Source organism: Pongo pygmaeus, chromosome 18, assembly GCF_028885625.2.
Source record: "Pongo pygmaeus isolate AG05252 chromosome 18, NHGRI_mPonPyg2-v2.0_pri, whole genome shotgun sequence".
Classification (NCBI taxonomy): domain Eukaryota; kingdom Metazoa; phylum Chordata; class Mammalia; order Primates; family Hominidae; genus Pongo; species Pongo pygmaeus.
Window position 1 is genome coordinate 3,399,165 of NC_072391.2, and position 26,326 is coordinate 3,425,490.

General features: G+C 45.4%; 2 protein-coding genes across 2 annotated transcripts; both read left to right on the forward strand.

Annotated features, from left to right (window-relative positions):
• Positions 1-9,424: 9,424 nt before the first annotated feature.
• On the forward strand, positions 9,425-25,897 carry LOC129016329 (olfactory receptor 1F1-like). Its single transcript, XM_054455694.2, has 4 exons — positions 9,425-10,605; positions 19,228-19,423; positions 20,485-21,607; positions 24,883-25,897. Exons 1-2 carry the CDS (start codon positions 9,722-9,724, stop codon positions 19,238-19,240), a joined length of 897 nt encoding a protein of 298 aa, XP_054311669.1. The 5' UTR covers positions 9,425-9,721; the 3' UTR covers positions 19,241-19,423; positions 20,485-21,607; positions 24,883-25,897.
• On the forward strand, positions 20,368-20,945 carry LOC129016330 (olfactory receptor 1F1-like). The gene has a single exon (XM_054455695.2). The coding sequence runs from the start codon at positions 20,499-20,501 to the stop codon at positions 20,943-20,945; it is 447 nt and encodes a 148-aa protein (XP_054311670.1). The 5' UTR covers positions 20,368-20,498.
• Positions 25,898-26,326: the final 429 nt, after the last annotated feature.

Below are 26,326 nucleotides of genomic sequence, written 5' to 3' on the forward strand. Positions count from 1 at the left end.
AGACAACACTGACCTTTGGTGACCAGGGGTTAAGGCAGCACACCTTTTAAAAAGGACAAAGCATGGAGACACATAGGTAGAAAAACTTTACAAGAATAAGAAGAAAGAGCATGAATTTGGAAGAAAAACAGGGCATTAAACTCAAAGACCCACAATCTTCTCTCTCTCTCTAGGATGAGAAAGTGAAGGTTTTACTTACCTCTCTCCACACCAAAGGGACAAGAAAAAGCAATGTACAGCTTTTGTATATATCAAAGTGGGAAAATGTTGGAGGCTGGTATTCTGTTTTGGTTTGTTTGTTTTGTTTGGTTTGTCTTTCTGTTTTAGAAAGCAACCCTTGTATACACACCTCTTTGACCCGCAAGTTCCATTTCACAGAAATAAAAGTACTATGTATGTACAAGGATGTTTTATTGCAGTAATTTTGTTCAAAAACGGGAAGGGGGATGACCATGAATAGGGGATGTATTGAATACAGTTTGTTTCATTAATGTTGTTCAACCTCAGAAAAGAACGTTGAATCTATCCTTGTTGACTTGGATATCCCCCACGGGAGAGACGTGTGACACACTTTACAAAACAAGCAGCGACTCCGAGGCCCCAGATGTTTGTGTATGATCAGTGTCAAAGGCTCTTGGCACTCGGGCCAGAGGAGAGGAGGGGAGAAAAAAGATTCTAGTAAAATGGAAAAATATGCAGGTCAAAAGTAAACAGGAACAGTAGAAAACAGAGGTCTATTTTGGAATTTCAGGGGGGCACTTGCGGAATTGGAAGTGAGGTGGGCAGATGATCACGTGGACTTAATCTGGTTTATGATTGTGAGTGATTTAGGTCTCGCTATGTTGTTCAGGCTGGTCTGGAACTCCTGGCCTCAAGTTATCTTCCTGCCTCGGCCTCCCAAAATGCTGGGATTACAGGCGTGAGCCACCGCCCTTCTGTGACTTCTGATAGTGACTCCTGGGCGCAAAAGACCTCCTGGGTGGAGTCTTGGCATCGGTCCAGGATTTGGGGTCCAGCAAGTGCTGTCCAGATTGGCGTGTCACTCAGTGAGCACTCTGGTGGCGGAAGGCCCCGTGTACCCCGAAGACGATGCCAGCCGTGCTCCGGGAAGCGCATCCTGGCTCAGGAGGGTGCTTCTTGCTCGGAGCCCGGGTCCTGGACCCAATCTCAGATCCTGCACCTCCGGCCCTCTCCCTCCCTCCTTCCCTTCCTGCCGCTACGGAAACAGGAGAGAATCCTCCCGAAAAAGACTGCTAACTCATTGTGCTAATTGCATTTACAATTAAAAAAAAGAAAGAAAGAAAGAAAAGAAAACAGAAAAAAAGGCAAAAAACAAAACAAAAAACAAACAAACAAAAAACAGCTACCGCGACTCGTGTGCGGGTTAAACGACCCGCGGGCTTCAAATGGGGGGGCGTCCATCCCAGTGAGAAAGGAAACAGGGCCGGGCGCGGTGGCTCAGAGAGGCCAGGCCGGCAGATCACCTGAGGTCAGGAGTTCGAGACCAGCCTGGCTAACATGGTGAAACCCTGTCTCTACTAAAAATACAAAAAAATTAACTGGGCGTGGTGGGGGGTGGCCTGTAATCCCAGCTACTCGGGAGGCTGAGGCAAGAGAATCGCTGGAGCCCGGGAGTTGGAGGTTACAGTGAGCAGAGATCACACCACTGTATTCCAAGCCCGGGCAACAGAGTGGGACTCAAAAAAAAAAAAAAAAAAAAAAAAAAAGTGAAGACCAGCAACTGCCTCTGATACGGAATCCACCCTCTTTCTATTTCAGTTTTGAAAGTCCGTTTTGTTAACTGCTATATCCCCGGTGCCTGACACACAGAGGCGCTCAATAAATATTTGAGAGCATGAATTACTTTACTGGGCAATGTGGCCCCCGGTACGTCTGGGCACCCCTTGGGACCGAGAACATAGGGTGGGATGTACCCTCCCACCTGGGTGCGCAGCCCCACCACGTTGGTTTGGTCACTGAGCCCCTGCCTGGGGCTTCCAGGACCCCAGAGTCTCTGTGCCACCTGCCAGCAGGATGCGTGGGTCACATCTCTCCTGGCTGACTTTCTCTTCTCCTGGGAAGGGCAGGACCCAGTGAGCAGTTGGTGGCACTCCCTGATTCATCCTCATGTTCATGTCAAGTGGTGAGCACACACTCCATTATCAGAAAACCTTGCAGTTATGCCCGGCTAGCTCAGTCGGTAGAGCATGAGACTCCTCATCTCAGGATTGTGGGTTTGAGCCCTGTGTTGAGCACATGTTTACTTTTCCTTTGCAGCCCTAGGCTGAAGAGAAGGTTGAAACATGGAGTACTCTCAAGTCTTTGCCCAGTGAAAGTTTTTGGATGAACATTAGTAACATTTAGCAAGACTTAGGAGATGCTAATCAGGGCCATTAAAAGTTTTAAAGTAAAAATATTATTATTATTATTTTGAGATGGGGTCTCTCTCTGTTGCCCAGGCTGGAGTGCAGTGGTGCAATTACAGCTCACTACATCCTTGACCTCCCAGGCTAAGCATATCCTCCCATCTCAGCCTCCTAAGTAGCTGGGACCACAGGCACTCACTACGACACCCAGCTAATTTTTTAAATTATTTTTGTAGAGATGGGATCTCACTATTGTTGCCCAGGCTGGTCTTGAACTCTTGGGCTCAAGAGATCCTCCTGTGTTGGCTTCCCAAAGTGCTGGGATTACAGATGTAAGCCACCATGACTGGCGGTGAAATTAATTTTTTTTTTTGAAATGGAGTTTCGCTCTTGTTGCCCAGGCTGGAGTCCAGTGGCATCCTGCAACCTCCGTGTCCTGGGTTCAAGCAAGTCTCCAGTCTCACCTCAGCCTCCCAAGTAGCTAGGATTACTGGTGCCCACCACCATGCCCAGCTATTTTGTTGTTGTTGTTGTTCTGTTTTGTTTTTTTGAGACAGAGTCTCACTCTGTTGACCAGGCTGGAGTGCAGTGGTGCAATCTCAGCTCACTGCAACCTCCACCTGCCGGCTTCAAGTGATTCTCCTGCCTCAGCCCCCCAAGTAGCTGCGATTACAGGAGTGCACCACTGCACCTAATTTTTGTATTTTTTTCAGTAGAGACAGAGTTTCACCATGTTGGCCAGGCTAGTCTCGAACTCCTGACCTCAGGTGATCCGCTCTCCTCAGCCTCCAAAAGTGCTGGGTTTACAGGCATGAGCCACCACGCCTGGCGTTTTCTTTTTTTTTGTATTTTTAGTAGAGACGGGGTTTTACCATGTTGGCCAGGCTGGTTTGAAATTCTTGACCTCAGGTGGTCCACCTGGCCTTGGCCTCCCAAAGTGCTGGGATTACAGGTGTGAGCCACTATGCCCAGCCCAAAACTAATCTTAATAATACATTTTATTTCAACAAATGTTTTATGTCACATGTAATCAATACATACATTATTAATGAGATAGATTATGTTGTTGTTGGTTTTTTTTCTGTCATTCTAAACCTTCAAAATCTGGCATACTTTCCTCTAAGGCACATCTCAATTTGGACAGGCCACATGTCAAGGGCTCCAGAGCCACCTGCTGCTGGGGGCCAGTTCCTCAGACAGCACAGACCTAGATCTGACTGCAAGCTTAAATGCAACTGGGGAGAGAGGGAGAAGGAGAGGGAGAGGGAGAAGGAGGAAAACAGAGGGAGACAGAGAGAGACAGAGAGAGAGATTATAAGGAATTGGCTCACGCAGATGGAGGCTAACAGGTCCCCAAGTCTTCAGGGTGAGTTGGCAAACTGGAGACCCAGCAGAGCTGATGGTGTGGTTCTAATCCAGAGGCTGGCAGGCGGGAGACTCAGGAAGAGCGGGTGTTTTCATTGGATTCTGAAGGCAAGAAATAGCCGGTGTGCCATCTGGCTGAGGCAAGCAGGCTGACATGTTTCCCCTGTTGGTGGTGGGGATCACACATGCAGAGAGAGGACACGCTTAACCCCTTAAGCAGGGAAAATGCTTGATGAACATGGGTGTTTTAGGGGAATCAACACAGTTCTGTACAGATACGAAAGCGGGGACAGGGAACAGGCAGCTCTCCTGGGGCTGGTCTATGTTGGACCTGATGGTGGCAGCTGGCAGGAGATGAAAGGAAACAAAAGTGAGACTTTGTACTTCAGGTGAAAGGGTAGTGGCGAGGCCCTGCCTGGTAGAAACTATAAGGTCTTCTGATCCTTTTTGTTTACCCTTAAGAAATCACAGCGGTGGACGCGGTGGCTCACGCCTGTAATCCCAGCACTTTGAGAGGTGAGGCAGGAGGATCACTTGAGCCCAAGCGTTCAAGATCAGCTTGAGCAATATGGCAAAACCCCGTCTCTACAAAAAATACAAAAATTAGCTGGGCTTGGAGGCTGAGATGGGAGGATCACTTGAGCCCAGGAGCTTGAGGCTGCAGTGAGCTGTGATTGCTCCAAGGCACTCCAGCTTGGGTGACAGAGCAAGATCTTGTCACAAAAAATGAAAACAAAAACAAAATCAAAACCCATTAAAGAAGGTGAGGATGGTGGCTCACGCCTACAATCCCAGCACTTTGAGAGGCCAGGGCGGGAGGATCACTTGAGCTCAGGTGTTCCAGACCAGCCTGGGCCACATGGTGAGATCCTGTCTCTACAAAAAAAAAAAAAAAAAAAAAAAAAACCTGAACACAGTGGCATGTGTCTGTAGTCCCAGCTACTCAGGAGGCTGAGACAGGAGAATCACCTGAGCCTGGAAAGTTGAGACTTCAGTGAGCTGTGTTCATACCACTGCATTCCAGCCTAGGCAACCGAGGAAGACCCTACCTGAAATAATAATAATAATTATTATGATGAAAATAAAAATATATAATAAAAGAGATTAAATAGCTGGGCACAGTGTCTCATGCCTGTAATCCCAGTATTTCAGGAGGCTGAGGTAAGAGGATTGCTTGAGCCCAGGAGTCCAAGACCAGTCGAGACCAGCCCGGGCAACATAATGAGACATCATCTTTACAAAAAATTTAAAAATTACGCAGATGTGGTGATGGTCTCGCTATGTTGCCCAGGCTGGTCTCAAACTCCTGAGCTGAAGCTATCCTCCCACCTTGGCCTCCCAAAGTGCTAGTGTTGACCATTGATATGGCACCTTGGTTCTTGTATTCTTGGTTTAAAAGAATTTAAACGAGAGACACACAGCAAAACAAATGCAGCATCGAGTAATTTCTTGCAAAAGAAAAAGGATTTTTTGAAAGTTATCGCCGGGTGCAGTGGCTCACACTTGTAATCTCTCAGCACTTTGAGAGGCCAAGGTGGGTGGATCGCCTGAGGTCAGGAGTTTGAGACCAGCCTGACCAACATGGAGAAACCCTTGTCTCTACTAAAAATACAAAATTAGCTGGGCATCGTGGCACACGCCTGTAATCCCAGCTACTCGGGAGGCTGAGGCAGGAGAATCGCTTGAACCCAGGAGGTGGAGTTTGCGGTGAACTGAGATCATGCCACTGCACTGCAGCCTGGGCAACAAGAACAAAACTCCATCTCAAAAAAAAAAAAAAAAAAAGAAAAAAGAAGAAAGTTAGGTGCAGAATAGATAGTACACCCTGAGAGAGAGGGCATTCAGGGCAGGCTGCTTGTAAGAATGAGACAGCAAAGTTGCATGAGGGAGACTCCCTTTATGGGAGCCTTAAATGGTTATTCATAAGGAGATGAGAGAGGTGTTACTAGTAAGCATGTTCTGGGTGGTCTTCTTGGTGCATGCATGCTGTAGCTGTGAATGCTTGTTTATAGGTTGCATGTCTTTTTAGCATCTTAAATCTCCACCCAGGGATGTGTTTTTTACTATTAAAATGAGGAAAAAGGCTGGGCATGGTGGCGCATGCCTGTAATCCCACTTTTGGAGGCCGAGAGGGGCGGATCACTTGAGCTCAGGAATTCGAGACCAGCCTGGCCAATATGGTGAAACTCTGTCTCTACTAAAAATACAAAAATTAGCCGGGCATGGCAGTGCATGCCTGTAATCCCAGCTACTCGGGAGGCTGAGGCAGGAGAATGGTGTGGACCCGGGAGGCAGAAGTTGCAGTGAGCCGAGACTGCACCACTGCACTCTAGCCTGGGCGACAGAGCAAGACTTCATCTCAAAACAAACAAACAAAAAACAAACAAACAAACAAAGAACCAGGAAAAGGTCAATTTGAAGACAGGAAAGATCAGAATGCACATGCTCTGCAGAAGGGAAAGTACCTACTGAAGATAGCTTTGCTTGAATGACCTCAATTACAAGGTGAATGCTGAGGCTTACTGTGTGGACTGTGTAGTCACCTCAGTTGCTGTGTCCCAAGAACATGGTTACTTTCTTGACTACCTATCCTGCCTCACTAGGATTACAGGTGTGACCCACCATGCCTGACCAGTGGCATTAATTACATTCACAATGTATGCAATAATCACCATTATCCGTTTCCAAAACGTTTTCATTTTAAACAAATTCTGTAACCATTAAGCAATAACTCCCCACATCCCCTTCAGCAGCTGTTAATAACCTTTAATCTACTCCCTGTCTCTATGGATTTGCCTACTCTAGACATTTCATATAAGTAGAATAATACATTATTTGTTCTTTTGTGTCTGGCTTCTCTCACTTAGCATATTGTCTCAGGGTTCATCCACATTGTAGTGTGTGTCAGTGCTTCATTCCTTTTTTATGGATTAATAATATTTCATCATAAGGATCTACCACATTTTGTTTATCTATTCATCTGTTGATGGATACTTTGGTTATTTTCACATTTTGGCCATTGTGACTAATGTACAATAATTGTTGTAGAAATAGCTGTTTGAGTCCCTGTTTTCAATTCTTCTGGGTACAAAGCTAGGAATGGAATTGCTGGATTGTATGGTAATTCTATGTTTAGCTCCTGGGGGAACCCAACTGTTTTCCCCAGCAGCTGCATCATTTTACATTCTCACCAGCAATGTAGACCTCTAGTCTCTCTACATCCTTGCCAACACTTGTCATTTTTGTTTGCTTGTTTAATTATTGCCAAATACGTGGAGGAAAGGGGAACTCCTATCCTCCTCCATTTAGTCCTGGTGATAATGTCCATCACTGGATTCCCGCATGGAATGGATTGAGTTGATGATCCAGAATGATGAGAGTACCCCGTTCTTCCATGCAGAATGGTTGGTTCAGGTTTGGACACATGACCCACGAAGGGATGATCACAACCTTACCTGGAGTTGAGGTAGGAGGCAGGGCTCAGATACTGGACCAAATTGAGGATTAGCTAAAAGAGATGGGGTGAAAGCAGCTTTCCATAAGACATACCCACAAGTGACACCAGGTGTCACCGCCCCTTTCCATGGCAATGACTCAATGACCCAAACGTTACTACCCCTTCCCTAGAAATTTCTGCATAAACTGCACCTTATTCTACATGTACTTAAAAATGGGTATAAATATGGCTGCAAAACTGCCCAGAGCAGTTACTCTCAGCACACTGCCTATGGGGGAGCCCTCCTCTGCAGGAGCATTCAGGGAGCTGTAACACTGCCTGCTGCTTTAGTAAAGCTGTTTTCTTCTACCACTGGCTCGCCCTTGTATTCTTTCCTGGGCAAAGCCAAGAACCCTTGCAGACTAGGCCTCACTCTGGGGCTCGCTTGTCCTGCATCAGTACAATGTTATTAATAAGTAAACATTGGTAGAGAGAAGTTTCATGTGCCCTGTGGCTGCTAGTCTGGAAGGATGTGAATTTGGAGCCACTGTTGGACATCTTGCTGCCACATGAGGAGAGGTAATCTGCAGAATGAAGCTGAGCAGAAGTTAACACAGTAGTGAGACAGAGAAATACAGGGTCCTGATGTTATTATTCAGATCCCTGAATTTGGTCTGGCCTGAAACACAAAGTCTTTGCAAGAAGACACCTTGGATTTTGTAATGACATTAACCTGTCATTTCTCCCTGGGCTGATATGAATTGGTTTTCTATCGCTTGCAAACAATGTCTTTGCTAATGCAGTGGCCATTCCCCTCCTCCTCTCCAGATCTTTCGTAATTAGCTATACGGGTTGTTTGTTGTTCTTGTTGTTTGTTTGTTTTTAAGACGAAGTCTCACTCTGTTACCCAGCCTGGTGGGCATGGTAGTGCATGCCTGTAGTGCCTTGCCTGGGCAACAAGAATGAAATTCCATCTCAAAAAATAATAATAATAATAATAATAACAATTTAATATCTTTAGCCTTCACCTAGTGGACATGGTCTTAGCCCAGTGCATTGATGAGGTTAAGAGTCACGAGATATTTAACATAAATTACAACCCTACAAGGTGAATATTATTTCTCCACTCTATAGATGATGGGAGCTGGTGATTCAGTGGAGGTTACTAGCTTTTCCAAGGCTATACAACTGGTAATGGTGGATCTGGAAATTGAGTGCTGGTCTGTGAAAATCCAAAGGTTATCTTGTTAATCCCAGTACAGCTTCACAGGTATCTCCCAACAAGATCACCATCCCAGCTGGGTGGGGGATAAAATACAGGGTCGTGAGTTCCCTCTAGCGGAAGTGTTGTTGCCAATGATTACCCCTTAGATTGCATCATTTTCAGTGTTGCCAAGTGCTGAGGCAGGAATTACGTATGACAAAGCTTTATCGTCAATGTTGGACACAAAAGAGCCAAGGAGGGGAAGGGACAATTACTCTCTGCTTTTCTTAATGAGGCTCTCAGGGAATATGACCCTAGTGGCCATGGAGGCTCCTGTAAACAGCTTGCCCTGTGATTCTTCCGAACATCATTCCTGCATCAAGGGCTGAGTCTGTGCAGCCCAGCTCCTGATTCACGAGATACTCAGCCTCAAAGCTCCAGTGATGAGTCACCCTCCCTCAGACCAATAACCTCTGGCCAGGTCTGAAAAAGGGAAGCCAACCCAGGACTTCGGGAGACAGTGAGGACTGCTGCTCTTTCTGGGTAAGAGTCAGATCAGTGGCCGGGTGCGGTGGCTCCCGCCTGTAATCCCAGCACTTTGGGAGGCTGAGGTAGGCGGATCACGAGGTCAAGAGATAGAGACCATCATGGCCAACACGGTGAAACCCCATCTCTACTAAAAATACAAAAATTAGCTGGGCATGGTGGCACGTGCCTGTAATCCCAGCTACTTGGGAGGCTGAGGCAGGAGAATCACTTGAACTAGGGGGTTGTAAGTTGCAGTGAGCCAAGATCTTGCCACTGCACTCTAGCCTGGCGACGGAGCAAGACTCCGTTTAAAAAAAGAAAAAGAAAGTCAGATCAGTGGAACTTCACTGGTAACTGCTTGTCAGGATGTAAAGCCTCAGAGGGACACTCCTTCCTTTCCATTATGTGGAGCCAGAAAAACAGTCCTGAGCTCAGCAGCAGTTCCTTGCAATCACCCAGTCAGGACCACTCTCGTCTCGTCTGTCTGACATCCTGAATTGTGGGGAACACAAACTGACTGAGTTTCTGCCCAGACCTCTGGGTTGTTCCATTTTAATTTTACAAGTTGGATTAAGGGAGCTCAGTGGATATAGGCAAGAAGGCCTAGCTCGGACTTCTGTAAACCTGAGCCCTGAACTTAGCAATAGCAACCCCAGCAGTGTTGACAATATTATCATTTACATCCTGCAAGCAAAATTCTACTGCCATTCCTGTGCCCCATCTTAACCAGCATTTTCCAAGCTTTTGCATTTCGTCTTCTTTGTCTGCCTCTGTGTCCAGGATCCCAGGCCTGTCTGCCTCTGTGTCCAGGATCCCAGGCCCATGAGCGGGACAAACCAGTCGAGGGTCTCCGAGTTCCTCCTCCTGGGACTCTCCAGGCAGCCCCAGCAGCAGCATCTCCTCTTCGTGCTCTTCCTGAGCATGTACCTGGCCACAGTTCTGGGGAACCTGCTCATCATCCTGGCCGTCAGCACAGACTCCCACCTGCACACCCCCATGTACTTCTTCCTCAGCAACCTGTCCTTTGTGGACATCTGCTTTTCCTCCACCACCGTCCCCAAGATGCTGGCCAATCACATACTCAAGACTCAGACCATCTCCTTCTGTGGCTGTCTCACGCAGATGTATTTCGTTTTCATGTTTGTAGACATGGACAATTTCCTTCTGGCTGTGATGGCCTATGACCACTTTGTCGCTGTGTGCCACCCCTTACATTACACAGCAAAGATGACCCATCAGCTCTGTGCCCTGCTGGTTGCTGGATCATGGATGGTTGCCAACCTGAATGTCCTTTTGCACACCGTGCTGATGGTTCAACTCTCATTCTGTGCAGACAATGCCATCCCTCACTTGTTCTGTGATGTGACTCCCCTCCTAAAACTCTCCTGCTCAGACACACACCTCAATGACGTCATAATCCTTAGTGAGGGTGCCCTGGTCATGATCACCCCATTTCTTTGCATCCTGGCTTCCTATGTGCACAACAACTGCACTGTCCTGAGGGTCCCATCCACAAAGGGAAGGTGGAAAGCCTTCTCCACCTGTGGCTGTCACCTGGCTGTGCTTCTCCTCTTCTATGGCACCATCATTGCTGTGTATTTTAACCCTTTGTCCTCCCACTCAGCTGAGAAAGACACTACAGCTACTGTGTTGTATACAGTGGTGACTCCCATGCTAAACCCTTTCATCTACAGCCTGAGGAACAGGTACTTGAAAGGGGCACTGAAAAAAGTAGTTGGCAGTGTGGTGTTTTCTGTGTGATGAAATAATCAAGACTGAATCTCATTCCCAAGGAAATTTATTTTTCACCAATTGAGTTTAATGCAGTAGTTGTTTCATTAAATGATGTTCTTGCTAGTGACACATAGGGGGAGATCTTATTACTTATACTAAGTTAAACTATTAATTATAATTTTTTTTGAGACAAGGTCATGCTCTGTCACCCAGGCTGGAGTGCAGTGCTGCGATCTTGGCTCACTGTACCCTCCATCTCCCAGGCTCAAGTCATCCTCCTGCCTCAGCCTCCTGAGTAGCTGGCACCACAGGTGTGTGCCACATGCCCAGCTAATTTTTTTTTTTTGAGATGGAGTCTCGCTCTGTCGCCAGGCTGGAGTGCTGTTGTGGGAAGTCAGGGATCCCGAACAGAGGGACCGGCTGGAGCTGTGGCAGAGGAACATAAATTGTGAAGATTTCGTTTTAATATGGACATATATCAGTTCCCAAAATTAATACTGTTATAATTTCTTATGCCTGTCTTTACTTCAATCTCTGAACATAAGTTGTGAAGATTTCATGGACATTTATCAGTTCCCGAAATTAGTACTTTTATAATTTCTCACGCCTGTGTTTACTTTAATCTCTTAATCCTGTTATCTTCATAAGTTGAGGATGTATGTCACCTCAGGACCACTGTGATAATTGTATGTAACTATACAAATTGATTGTAAAACATGTGTGTTTGAACAATATGAAATCAGTGCACCTTGAAAAAGAACAGAATAACAGTGATTTTAGGGAACAAGGGAAGACAACCATAAGGTCTGACTGCCTGTGGGGTCAGGCAGAATAGAGCTATATTTTTCTTCTTGCAGAGAGCCTATAAATGGACATGCAAGTAGGGAAGATATCGCTGAATTCTAATATTAATAATTAAGACCTTGGGAAAGGAATGCATTCCTGGGGGGAGGTCTATAAATGGCTACTCTGGGATCGTCTGTCTTATGTGGTTGAGATAAGGACTGACATATGCTCTGGTCTCCTGCATTACCCTCAGGCTTATTAGTGTGGGGAAAAAACCCCACCCTGGTGAACTTGAGGTCAGACACGTTCTCTTCTCTTGAATCCTGTTTTCTGTTGTTTAAGATGTTTATCAAGACAATACGTGCACAGCTGAACATAGACCCTTATCTGGAGGTTTTTATTTTGTCCTTTGTCTTGTGATCTTTGCTTTGCCCTTTGCCTTATAATCTTTATTGGCCTCAGAGGCATGTGATCTTTGTTCTCCTTTTTGCCCTTTGACACCTGTGATCTCTTTGACCTACTCCCTGTTCATACACCCCCACCCCTTTTCAAGTCCTTAATAAAAACCTCCTGGTTTTGTGGCTCAGGTGGGCATCACGGTCCTACCGATATGTGATGTCACCCCCGGAGGCCTAGCTGTAAAATTCCTCTCTTTGTACTCTTTCTCTTTATTTCTCAGCTGGCTGACACTTAGGGAAAATAGAAAGAACCTATGTTGAAATATTGGGGGTGGGTTGCCCCAATAGAGTGCAGTAGAGCCATCTCAGCTTCCTGCAACCTCCACCTCCCAGGTTCAAGCTATTCTCCTGCCTCAACCTCCCGAGTAACTGGGACTACAGGTGTGCATCACCTGTGCAGCCCGGGTGAAGACTCACTGGCCTCATCCTCCTTTTATGTGTCCTCCACAATGGTCAAGCATAAAGGCTGGGTCACAAAAACCCTCAGGCAAAAGAACAGCGGAGTGAGGCCGGGTGTGGTGGCTCATGCCAGTAATCCCAGCAGTTTGGGAGGCCGAGGCAGGTGGATCACCTGAGGTCAGGAATTCAAGACCAGCCTGGCCAACATGGTGAAACCCTGTCTCTACTAAAAATACAAAAATTAGCTGGGCGTGGTGGCAGGTGCCTGTAAACCCGGATACTCAGGGCGATGAGGCAGAAGAATTGCTTAAACTTGGGAGGTGGAGGTTGCAGTGAGCCAAGATCAGGCCATTGCTTCCAGCCTGGGTGAAAGAGCAAGGTTCTGTCAAAAAAGGGAGGGGAGGGGAGGGGAGGGGAGGGAAGAAAGAAAGAGCAGAGTGAAACGTGAGTACTACAGCGAGTAACAAGCATTTCAGATGAACCTCGGGCCCTGGCCCGCTTTTACCTCAGGCAGTGTCAAGGTGAAGCGATGCTGAACCGTGGGACCCAGCTAGGAGCACCCTGATTGGCTGCCTGACTTAGGGGGCGGGGTCAACCGGAGCCAGGTCTTTGACATCAGGGAAACAAATCGACATTTGGTCTTCCCTCCATCCAGACCAACTGCCCCTGGCTCTCCTCTCAAGTCAGCTCCCACCCACACCTTCAAGAACCAAGTTAATGCCACCTCCTCCTCCATGAAGCCTCCGGATTCCTTCTTCTGGCTCTCAGAGCTCTGTTTTTCTTTGGTTTATCATTCCCTCTCCACAAGGGCTTTCCACAGACTACGAGACCTACAGACCTAAATACACACACGACTCACTTTGTATCTCGGTGTCCAGCACTGCTCCTAGACCAAAGGTGATCGTCAACTTTAATTGAAAGGAAACAATATAGGTGAATGCATATTGCCATACATTTTAATTTGGAGAGTCTTACTTTAGAATAAGAAAGAAATAGCGGAGTGAAATGTGAGTACTACAGCAAGTAACAAGCATTTCAGATGAGCCTTGGGCCTTGGCCCGCTTGTAGCCCAGGCAGTGCCGAGGTGAAGCGACGCTGAACCGTGGGAACTGGCCAGGAGCACCCTGATTGGCTGCCTGACTTAGGGGGCGGGGTCAAATAACAAAAAATCATTTTGTTATTTAAAAGCTAGTGTCTACCCATGCATTATGGTACACCAAAAATCATAAAGAAGAAAATTAAAGTAACCTGTATCCTTGCAGCTCAAAGGTAATTGCAGTTAGGCACTTGGAATATTGTTTTACAAAAGTTGGCTGCAATCGATGTGTATAATTTTGAGTTCTGATTTTCCACTTCCTACTTCCCATGTCAGTGGAGCGCTTAGAAATGTGATTTTTTTTTTTTTTTTTTGAGATGGAATCTCGCTCTGTTGCCATGCTGGAGTGCAGTGGCACGACCTTCACCTCGTGATCTGCCCGTCTCAGCCTCCCAAAGTGCTGGGATTACAGGTGTGAGCCACCGTGCCCGGTCCAGAAATGTGATTTTAATGGCTGCATAATATTTCATCACAGGGACGTGATATAATTCACCCATTCCTCAACTCTGAACAATTTCAAGTGTTTCTGTACCATAACAAACACTGCTGCACACTTCCTTGTGTGGGAATCGTTTGTGTTTATTATTGCCACAGGTAGCCTGAGTGATCTATTTCTCCAGCTTGTAGTAACAATGTCACCTTTCCTTTGTTATTCATTATTTCTGCCTAACTATACCCTGCCATTAGTATCAGTGGGTCCAGAACCTCCCTGTGGGTGTCAAAAAGCACCCCAGAGATTCACTCAATGGAGTCAGCCAGGTGGAGAGAGGGAGAGAATGGGGAGCTAGAAGCGTCCACTGGCACGATCCTGAGTTGCCGGCACACAGTGTAGTCCCCGCCCTTTGATGTCTGGTCAGCTGGCAGCCCGTGTGCTGCAATATAGATGCCTGTGGCCCATCCCTTTGGGGGCCACACTGGGACCCACCTAAGGTTCAGATCACTGCCATTTGTGTTCAAACTCATGTTATTCTCCATTGAAGTCTGACTCTGGGCTGGGTGTGGTGGCTCACACCTGTAATCTCAACATTTTTAAAGTCCAAGGAGGGAGGATCATTTGAGCCCAGGAGTTTGAGATCAGCCTGGGCAATACAGTGAGACTCCATCTCTACAAAAACTTAAAAAATTAACTGGGCGTGGTGGTGCATACCTGTGGTCCCAGCTAATTGGGAGGCTGAGGTGAGAGGATCACTTGAGCCCAGGAGGTTGAAGCTGCAGTGAGCTGTAATCATGACACTGCACTCCAGCCTGGGGAACAAAGCAAGATACTGCCTCCAAAAAAAAAAAAAAAAAAAAAAAAATCTGCTTCCGGATGGACACCCACTCCCTGGCCCTGGGGCTTCCAGTCCCACTGTGTCAAACCAGGTTTCCCCAGGAACACCCAGGGCAGATCCAGGCTTATTCCTTTGAGATCTCCTCTGGGTCCTTGGGATCTTTTTATGTGGAATTGACTTCAATCTATTTTTTTCTCATGATACAGCTGTAGCTGTAAAATATAATCCAAATAGGTCTATATGAAGATTATAATGTTTGAATTCTGACTGCGTCTTATTATTTATTTATTTGATTTGTGAAGTCTAATAATTAACATTTCAATTATTTTCTTTCTATACATTAATGGCTTTTACTTTTTTTTTTCTTTACAGGATGATTGCACTAAGCTTTTACTTTTTTTTTTTTTTGGGAAGGAGTCTCACTCTGTTGCCTAGGCTGGAGTGCAGTGGCACGATCTCAGCTCACTGCAACCTCTGCCTCCTGGGTTCAAGTGATTTTCCTGCCTCACCCGCTTGAATGGCTGGGATTACAGACATCCACCGCCATGCCTGGCTAATTTTTGTATTTTTAGTAGAGACAGGGTTTCACCATGTTAGCCAGGCTGGTCTTGAACTCCTGACCTCAAGTGATCTGCCTGCCTCGGCCTCCCAAACTGCTGGGATTACAGGCACGAGCCACCATGCCGGGCCAGCTTTACTTTTTGATTTGATGTTTGGTTATGGAGGTGATGTGGTTTGGCTGTTTGTCCCCACCAAATCTCATGTTGAAATGTGATTCTCAGTGTTGGAGGTGGCACCTGGCAGGAGGTGTTTAGATCATGGCGGTGGGTCCCTCATGAATGGCTTGGTTCCCCCCACACAGTAATAAGTTACCATGAGCTCTGATTGTTAGAGCCTGGGAGCTTCCCCTTCTCCCTCTTATTCCCTCTCTTGTCATGTGACACACCCGTTCCCACTTCACCTTCTGCCATAATTGGAAACTTCCTGAGGCCTCACCAGAAGTAGATGCCCACACCATGCTTCTTGTACAGCCTGCAGAACCGTGACCCAAAAACACTTTTCTGTATAAATTACCCAGTGTCAGGTATTCCTTTATAGCAGTGAAAACGGACTAACACAGAAGGCCTGGAAGTTGGTGAATGTTATCCATTCATTATGAATTATATTAAATACCTTCTAGTAACAGAATGATCTTTGTCCTCTTCAATTCTTGTTTCTGCTTAAAGGATACTTTGGTTAATATTAATATTACTCATTCTGCTTTCTTGTGTTTGCTCATTCTCTCAGACTTTCTGAAACAGTTTACTTGGAATGAAGGGCTCCTTCCCTCTGTATCAAGATCTTCCTTTTCAAAGCTTTCAGTATGTGAGAAAAAATTAGGCCAGGCGAAGTGGCTAATGCCTATAATCCCAGCACTTTGGGAAGCCTAGGCTGGTGGATCATGACATCAGGAGATCGAGACCATCCTGGCTAAACGGTGAAACCCCGTCTCTACTAAAAATACAAAAAAATTATCTGGGCGTGGTGGCGGGTACCTGCAGTCCCAGCTACCCAGCTACTCGGGAGGCTGAGGCAGGAGAATCACTTGAACCTGGGAGGCAGAGGCTGCAGTGAGCCGAGATCACGCCACTGTACTCCAGCCTGGGTGACAGAGCAAGACTCTGTCAAAAAAAAAAAAAAATTATTGTACAATCTAACACCTAGAAAGAACAGTCTACAGGCCAGGCATGGTGGCTCACATCTGTAATCCCAGCCCTTGGGGAGGCCGAGGTAGGCGGATCACCTGAGGTCAGGAGTTCGAGACCAGACTGACCAACATGGTGAAACCACATCTCTACTAAAACTACAAAAAAATAAGCTGGGTGTGGTGGCGGGTTCTTGTAATACCAGCTACTCAGGAGGCTGAGGTGGGAGGATCCCTCGAGCCTGGGAAGTGGAGGTTGCAGTGAGTCAACATCGTGTTACTGCACTACAGCCTGGGTGACAGTAAGACTCTGTCTCAAAAAAAAAAAAAAAAAAAAAGAAATGATTCTGTTTTTCAATTTGTCTTTTGTCTATCTCACACACTTATGTCTCTGCTTTTCCACGTAAATTTTTATCTACTAATTTTCACCTTTGAATGTCCCTCTTTTGAAGACGGGTGAGTGGGGCTTTCGGTTTTGTAAGGGATACTTGCGTTATGTTAGGATCCATCCTAACATTTTCAGAAGGGTGTGTTTTGGGGAAGAGGTGTGCTTATTAATATCGCAAGCCAGAGGATGACTCTAGTGGACATTTGTCAGACTTTGTGGCTTCCAAGCATCTGGGCCCACTTCCAAAGTTTGTAGAGTCCCCTAATTTATGGATGTTTTTGGGAAGACAGCCCACCTCCCACTATAGAAATAAGTACACCAGAAACTTGCTTCTGAGTGTCTCTTTCAGCTAGAATGAGAGCAAGTGACAGGCTCTCTGTCCATCAGATATACCTGCCCTGCATTTGAAACAGAGAAGGGAAGACAAGGAGGAACTTGCTCTGGCAGTGGCAGCCATTGTAGGGACATGGATTCCTGGAGTGTGACGACAGTAATGCTAGGGGTAGCAGCGAATGTCTGTGAGAAGAACATCAGAAATACAAGCTGCAGCATCTAGTGCTTGGTGGCAGCAGCACTGGTGTCCTCACTAGCTGGCTTGGAGTCATGATTTGGGACACTGTTAACAGATGAATTTTTTTTTTATTGTTGTTGTTTTGTTTTTGTTTTTGTAGAAGTGGGGTCTCGCTATGTTGCCCAAGGTGATGTTGAACTCCTGGCCTCAAGCAATCCTCCTGTCTTGGCCTCCCAAAGTGCTGGGACTTCAGGCATGAGACACCACACTCAGCCATAAGACTGGTTTGTTAGTTCTCCTGAGAAAGAGAGCCAACAAAATATATTGTTAAAGGGTGGGTGGGGTGGGTGGGAAAGTAAGATTTTAAATGCTAAGGAATTGGCACATGTGATTATGGAGGCTTGGCAAGTTCAAAATATGCAGGGTGGACCAGAAGGCTGTAGACCTAGCGAAGTGCTGATGTTGTTGCAGCTTGAGTCCAGAGGCAGTCGGCTGACTTTTTCTATTGTGGCCTTCAACTGATTGGATAAGGCCCACCCACATTATGGAGGCTAATCTGCTGTACTCAAATTCTATAGATTTAAATGTTAATCTCATCTTAAAAATACTCTCCAAAAATAAAAATTAGAAAGAAAGAAAGAAGAAAAGAAAGGAAGGAAGGAAAGAAAGAAAGAGAGAGAGAGAGACAGAAAGAAAGAAAGAAAGAAAGAAAGAAAGAAAGAAAGAGAAGAAAGAGAAGAGGGCCAGGCGCGGTGGCTTATGCCTGTAATCCCAGCACTTTGGGAGGCTGAGACCCCGTGGATCTCGAGGTCAAGAGATAGAGACCATCCTGGCCAAAATGGTGAAACCCTTTCTCTACTAAAAATACAAAAAATTAGCTGGGTGTGGTGGCACGCACCTGTTGTCCCAGTTACTTGGGAGGCTGAGGCAGGAAAGTCGCTTGAACCTGGGAGGTGGAGGTTGCAGTGAGCCGAGATTGCGCCACTGCACTCCAGTCTGGCAACAGAGCGAGACTCCGTCTCAAAAAAAAAAAAAAAAAAAAGAAAGAAAGAGGCCAGGCAGAGTGGTTCATGCCTGTAATCCCAGCACTTTGGGAGGCTGAGGCAGGCGGATCACAGGGTCAAGAGATCGATACCATCCTGGCCAACAAGGTGAAACCCTGTCTCTACTAAAAATACAAAAATTAGCTGGGCATGGTGGCGCGTGCCTGTAGTCCCAGCTACTCAGGAGGCTGAGGCAGGAGAATCTCTTGAACCCAAGAGGTGGAGGTTGCAGTGAGTCGAGATCGAACCACTGAACTCCAGCCTGGTGACAGAGTGAAACTCCGTCTCAAAAAAAAAAAAAAAACAAAAAAGAATGGGACAGGGAGAAGGTGATTGGATTTATACATTCTAGCCAAGCATGTAGTGATAGCTTTGCTCAATCCTGGTTCCAAATACTCTGGTTCAACCAGCTATGGTGAAGGGGAGGTGGTATAAACATGACTCCTGGGGCTCCATCACACTGTGCCTATGCAGATTAGGAAGCTCTATCCCAAGAAAAGGGTAAACCATGTGAGTTGCAGGGACATCCCCAAAGATGTCCATCCTAGGGGTCTAGAGTTCATAAATCACAGCATCCTGGGTTCTCCTGGAGAAAACGTCCCTTAGAATCAGATTACCCTTCATCTCAAACATTTTCTTTTTCCTTTTTTTTTTGAGACAGAGTCTTACTCTATTGCCCAGGCTGGAGTGCAGTGGCACAATCTCGGTTCACTGCAACATCCACCTCCTGGGTTCAAGTAATTATTGTGCCTCACCCTCCCAAGTAGCTGGGACTACAGGCACATGCCACCATGCCTGGCTAATTTTTGTATTTTTAGTAGAGATGGGGGTTTCACCATGACGGCCAGGCTGGTCTCGAACTCCTGACCTTAGGTGATCTGCCCACCTTGGCTTCCCAAAGTTTGGGGTTACAGGTATGAGCCACAGTGCCTGACCCCAAACATTTTCATGAATTAAGCCCATCTCAGTAACGTGCTCGTAACGTTAAAATGGAAAACATGAAGCATCACTAATCTCTCAAGATGACCAGGCAGAGGAAAGCAAGGGCTGCACAGAAAACACGGCAGAGCCCCATATCTCAACAAAGGAAGTGATACTGCAAAGGATTTCATGACAGAATTTCCACACCTATGGGCACAGGACCAGATAACAAGGTGAGGAGGTTTGTAGTTCCAAGGAATTTTGTCTGCGATTTATCTCTATCAGGATGGCTTCATTTCTAATATCTTCAAGTTTTGGTCAAAGAGTTTGATCTAAACCTTAGATAATATTGTATGTCATCGTTGTTTGTTCCAAAGGGGCCAAAATTAGGTGGGACAATTATGTTCTTCTTGTCCCTAATGAGGATTCAGGGAATCTGGTCCCAGTGGTCAAAGGAGGTTCCTGCAAATGCCTGCTCTGTGATCACCGCAAACACTTACTTACACAGAGGACTAAGACCATGAGCCCCTACTCTTCACACACTCAGGACCTGCCTGTGTTTCCAAGACATTCTAACTCCCACAATAAGTAGAAGCATTGACCAGTTATGTAGAAATGAGGAACAACTGATAGTGACAGCACCAACCTTCTCCAGGTAAGGTCGCAGAGGTAAAAAATTAAATATGTGTGGCTCAGATGTGAAGTTCTTTTAGGAATCTTCTTTGCTACATCATCCAGATATAGGAAGTAAATAGTACAGTACAGAGAAGTGAAGTACAGGAGTCCTCAATCCATCAGTTGTCACTTGAGATTAACCCAGTAATCATCAGTCATTCCTCCAGTCTCTTTATGAGCTGTTAACTAGTTGGGTGGGGAACTGAATGTACCAAAGACACTCACATTCTCAGAGTCAGGCTATGTGTATATGTCTGTGTGTTTTGTTTTCTTTTCTTTTTTAATAGAGATGGGGTCTTGCTATGTTGTCCAGGCTGGTCTTGAACTCCTGGCCTCAAGCCGTTTTCCCTCTTCGGCCTTCCAAAGTTCTAGGATTAAAGGCATGAGCCACCATGCCCAGCCTGTCTGTGTTTTCAATGTTAAATATGCAAAATAAGAATCAGTGAGTCCGCTAGGAAAAGCATCATAACTGAGTGTTGGAAATTGGAACGGTGGGTGAGGAGACCACATCCTGTTTTTGCAAGTTTACCAATTGATTTGCAAACGTGGTTCTTCCTGGAGCCTCATCACATCTTACCCATCCATGTGTGTGTTTCTGAATTCACTGTCTTCTACGCAGCTGGGTTCAGACATATGAGAGGGACAAACCAGCCGAGTGTCTCCAAGTTCCTCCTCCTGGGACTCTCCAGGCAGCCCCAGCAGCAGCATCTGCTCTTCGTGCTCTTCCTGAGCATGTACCTGGCCGCCATCCTGGGGAACCTGCTCATCATCCTGGCTGTCAGCACAGACTCCCGCCTGCACACCCCCATGTACTTCTTCCTCAGCAAGCTGTCCTTTGTGGACGTCTGCTTCTCCTCCACCATCATCCCCAAGATGCTGGCCAATCACATACTCGGGACTCAAACCGTCTCCTTCTCTGGCTGTCTCATGCAGATGTGTTTTCTCTGTGTGTTTGCTGACATGGACAATTACCTCCTGGCTGTGATGGCCTATGACCGCTTTGTCGCTGTGTGCCACCCCTTACATTACACAGCAAAGATGACCCATCAGCTCTGTGCCCTGCTGGTCACTGGATCATGAGTGGTTACCGACTTGAATGCTCTGCTGCACACCCTGCTGGTGGCTCGACTCTCATTCTGTGCAGACAACACCATCCCCCACGTCTTCTGCGATGTGACTCCCCTCCTGAAACTCTCCTGTTCAGACACACACCTCAGTGAAGTGATGATTCTTACTGAGGCTGCCCTAGTCATGATCACCCCATTTCTTCGCATCCTGGCTTCCTATATGCACATCACCTGCGCTGTCCTGAGGGTCCCATCCACAAAGGGAAGATGGAAAGCCTTCTCCACCTGTGGCTCCCACCTGGCTGTGCCTTTCCTCTTCTACGGCACCATCATGTCTCTGTATTTCAGCCCTTCATCCTCCCACTCAGCTCAGAGAGATACAGCAGCTGCTGTGATGTTCACAGAGGTGACTCCCATGCTGAACCCTTTTATGTACAGTTTGAGGAACAAGGACATAAAATGGGCTCTTGGCAAAGTGGTTGGCAGGAAGACATGCTCTTACGGATGGACGTCCTATGGAACTATGTGTCATTTCCAGGCATAGCAATCTTTGCCAACTCATTGAAATGTAGCAATCTATCTGTCAAAGTGTCTTCAAGGAACTTAGAATAAATACATCCAGTAGATACTTATCGATGAACTCTGACTTAACTACAACCCTACTCTCTTAAGCAGGTAATGACATTTGTTTCTAATTACTGTATTTAAAATTCTTTTACATAAAAGTCAAACTATTCCTTTCCAAATGATCATTTTGAAAGGCTATATGTTGGCCAGGCACAGTGGCTCACGCTTGTAATCCCAGCACTTTTGGAGACAGAGGCAGGCAAATCACCTGAGGTCAGGAGTTTGAGATCAGACTGGCCAACATGGTGAAACCCCATTTGTACTAAAAATACAAAAATTATCCAGGCATGGTGGTGGGTGCCTGTAATCCCAGCTGCTTGGGAGGCTGAGGCAGGAGAATCACTTAAACTCAGGAGGTGGAGGTTGCAGTGAGCCGAGATCGGCCATTGCATTCCAGACAGAGCAAGACTCCATCTCCAAGAAAAGGCTATATGTTACAAATATTTTTGCACTTTCCTGTTGTAAATGCTATTAGGCTCTACAGCACTGGTTTTCAATCATAGCTGCATTTTAGTATCATGTGGGGCACTTTGAAAATATATACAGCACATCCTCCAACAACATTTTGTTCAATGACTTTTTCTTTTCTTTTTCTTTTTCTTTCAATAGTTTCTGGGAGGCAGGTCGTTTTGTTACATGGATAAGTTCTTCAGTGGTGATTTCTGAGACTTTGGTGCGCCCGTCACCTTAGCCATGTACACTGTACCAAATATGTAGTATTTCATCTCTCACCCCCATCCCACCCTTCCTCCTGAGTCCCCCAAATCCATTATGCCTTTGCATCCTGATAGCTTAACTTGCATCGTTTGTGGTTTCATATAAATTTTAGGTTTGTTTTTCTGTTTCTGTAAAGAATGTCTTTGGTATTTTGATAGGGATTGTATGGAATCTGTAGATTGCTTTAAGTAGTATGGGCAGTTTAACAATATTGATTCTTCCAATCCATGAAGATAGAATATCTTTCAATTTTTGTATCTTCTTCCATTTCTTCGATCAACGTTTGATAGTTTTTCATTGTAGAGCTGTTTCACTTCTTTAGTTAATTTAATTCCTAGGTAGTTAATTTTATTTGTAGCTATTGTAAATGGAATTAAGTTCTTGATTTCTTTTTCAGATTGTTCGCTGTTGGCATATAGAAATGATACTGATTTTTGTGTGATTTTGTATCCTACAACTTTACTGAATTTGTCTATCAGTTCTAATAGTTTTTTTTGATGAGGTCTTTAGGTTTTTCCAAATATAAGGTCATATCATCTGCAAACAAGGATAATTTGACTTCTTCCTTTCCAATTTGGATGTCCTCTATTTCTTTCTCTTGTCTGATTGCTCTGACTAGGACTCCCAGTACTATGTTGAATAACTGTGGTGAAAGTGGGCACATGTTCCAGATCTTAGAGGAAAGGCTTTTAGTTTTTCCTCATTCAGCATGATACCAGCTGTGGGTCTAATGGACCTTCGGAGCTGACAGTCACCCTGCTCTGGATCACCTTTCAGATTGCTCATCATGAAGAGTGAGCCTAGAAACCCTGCCTAAGGAAATCCAAGGTCTAATCTGGGTAAAACCAATAGAGGTGAAAAATTGAGTCACTAGAAGTTCTCTGTGGGCAAAACTGTTGTGCTGGGAAGGCCGAGGCTGGTCCTTTGGCCATAATTCACACTCCTGGGCGAAGTGTGGATTATGGATTCCGAAGAACACTTCATAATTTTTAGTGTCTCATCCTCCAATTTGACTGCCTTACTTTATGGGGGTATATTTAATATAAGGTGTGTCTTCGATTTCAAAGAAATAAATTTGCTATTCATTCTGTCCAGGATGCCTCACCTGTCTTCTTCCTGAGTAGCACACTCTACATAAATCTTCCAGATCCAAGTTAACGTCTCCCACTCTCTGATGCCTTTACTAATTCCTGTAGGCTGAGACAGCCATGTCCTCTCCTGGGTTCCCTCAGAACACTCTTATTTGAATTATTGTACACGCAAGGCCACCCAGTTTGTTTATTGCTGCTGCTTCTAACTTCTGCTTCATCCTCAAAGCCCTCTACCGACGTGAGATGCACGGGACTCAGACATACACTGTGCCCCTCAGATATAAAGCTTGGCTCCTGATAGAGATTACTTATGCAACCCACTTTTTTTTTTTTTTTGAGACAGAATCTCGCTCTTCAGTCACGCAGGGTGAAGTGCAGTGGCGCTATCTCAGCTAACTGCAACCTCCGCCTCCCAGGTTCAAGCAATTCTCCCGCCTCAGCCTCCTGAATAGCTGGGATTATAGGTGCCCACCACCATGCCCCACTAATTTTTTATATTTTTAGTAGAGATGGGGTTTCACCATGTTGGCCAGGCTGGTTTTGAACCCCTGACCTCAAGTGATCTGCCACCTCAGCCTCCAAAAGTGCTAGGAGTACAGGTGTGAGCCACTGCGTCTGGCAGCAACCCACTTTTATTGAATGTGAATGAATGAACATCATCTTAACTTTCAATTTGACATCTTTAATCAGGCAAGAGGCTTAAAAATTATATTTTGGGAATAACAATATAGTATTTACGTTCTAGAAAAGATTTCAAAAAATATAAGTAAGAAAATTAAAGTAACATATTGAAACATTGTTAAAAATACTTTGGTATAAATATTTTGGTTGAAAATAATTTCAACCAAAGTTGATTTCAGGTTATGTATACAATTTCGCATCCTGATTTTTCCACTTACCATTTCCCATGTTGTCAAATACCTTCAACTGTGATGTTTACAGTTGTGTGACATTTCATGATATGGATGTATTGTAATTTATTTGGCTTAATTCCCAACTTTGAGCAGATTCAATTCCTTTACACATGGAAATTACATTGCAGTGGACATCATGCTCACACAACTTTGTTTGCATTCATTAACATTTCCACAGATAACCGTTAACATTTCAACTGCAGGGGCAAGTATTGGGTCATATTCCTTTATCTAGTTATTTCCACCCAATTCCACTGGCCTTTATTATCAGAGTCTCACCCTGTTGTTGGCAAAGGTTCCCAAAGCTCATTCATCCAATGGAGTCGGCCGTGCCCAGGGTTCATGAATACCACGTATTCACTTGAGGACTGTGCACATAGTATTTTTGCCCTTTTAATCCTTTCTTTGCTTAAATTTGAGAGGAGAAAAGAAAACTACAGAGAACTGACAATCCTACATAGACACATAATCAAGATGATATTACCTCCTTCACAAATGTCTGCATTTTAAAACTTTAAAAATTGAAGTACTCCAATATGCTTGAATGTGTTTTGTAACTCACTTTTATTATTTAACTTTTGCTGCTCAATTTCCCCTTCAGGATTCTGGTTGCCTTTGCTGTCAGCAACCAAACTTCTTGCTGTCAGCTCCTTCTGGGATGGCTTCAGAGGCAGAGAGGGGACTCTCTGGAGATCATACCATTCCTGGGTGGACAATATTCAGTGACTGATCCATGGCAGGTATAAAAGCCCTGACAGTTCTGCCCAGCCCAGTACAACTCCGATGAGCCCACTCATCTCCAGAGATGTTCATGGCTGCCACTGGGTTTTACTTTCTTCACTGCCCAATCCCTTCTGCCCCCTACCTCTCACCCAAAGGCGTTGAAGGTCAGTAAACATCTCTACCCCAAGTTCGCCTTAGCATGTGCTTCTGGAGAACCCAATCTGAGACAACGTTTTGATAACAGTAACAACAGCATGACAACAGTGAACAAGAACAGCTATGATGAAGGGCAGGCGAGCTCCAAAGTGGGGCATAGCCCACAAGGGTTCTTGGCTTTGCCCAGGAAAGAATTCAAGGGCAAGCTAGAGGTAGAAGAAAACAGCTTTATTGAAGAAGCAGTGCTACAGCTCCCTTACTGCTCCAGCATGACCAACACGGTGAAACCCTGTCTCTACTAAAAAGACAAAAAATTAGCGGGGCGTGGTGGTGCACACCTGTAATCCCAGCTACTCAGGAGGCTGAGACAGAATTGCTTGAACCTGGGAGGTGGAGGTTGCAGTGAGTCAAGATCATGCCACTGCACTCCAGCTTGATCAACAAAAGCAAAACTCTGTCTCAGAAAAAAAAAAAAAAAAGAGAAAGAGAGAGAAATTTGAACACATAGAACACCATGCAAAGACACAGAAGACACTCAGGGACAATGCCATGTGAAGATGATGGCAGAAACTGAAATGATGCATCTGCAAGACATGGAAAACCAAGGGTTGCTGACTGCCACAAGAAGCTAGAAGAGAGGCACGGAACAGCCTTCGGAAGAAACAAATGCTGCCAACCTCTTGATTTTGGATTTCAAGACTCCAGAACAATGAGACAATACATTTCTGTTGTTTTTTAAATCTCCTAGTTTGTGGTACTTCATTACAATAGCCATAGGAATACATCATCCCAATAGAATTGCTTGCCTTATCCTTCTCATATGCCCTGTACAGCCTTCTGCTGCTGTTGTTTGCATTGCTCTTAGGTCTTCCTCCACGAGCTTATAAAGCCTTTGGAAGCCTTGAAAGAAAGAATAGATCATTATTCACATTTGTGCATGTAAGTGCTAGGCACTGGGTTTGGTTCAAGTAAAGTGTATAATGTTTAATGAATAATGGATAAATAGGAGGAATCAGTACCCCGAAAATTTTTTTGTGTGTCTTTCTCCTTGTCTTCTCCCCATCTCGCAACTAGGCTGTATCCATGAGCGCAGGGGCCCAGTTTTATCAGCTTGACCCTGGGATGTACTAGTTGCTAAACAACTATTGTTGGCCTAATTACATAAA

Coding starts and splice junctions, on each gene's coding strand:
- LOC129016329 (XM_054455694.2), top strand. CDS start 9,722: ATGAGCGGGACAAACCAGTCGAGGGTCTCCGAGTTCCTCCTCCTGGGA.
- LOC129016330 (XM_054455695.2), top strand. CDS start 20,499: ATGAGAGGGACAAACCAGCCGAGTGTCTCCAAGTTCCTCCTCCTGGGA.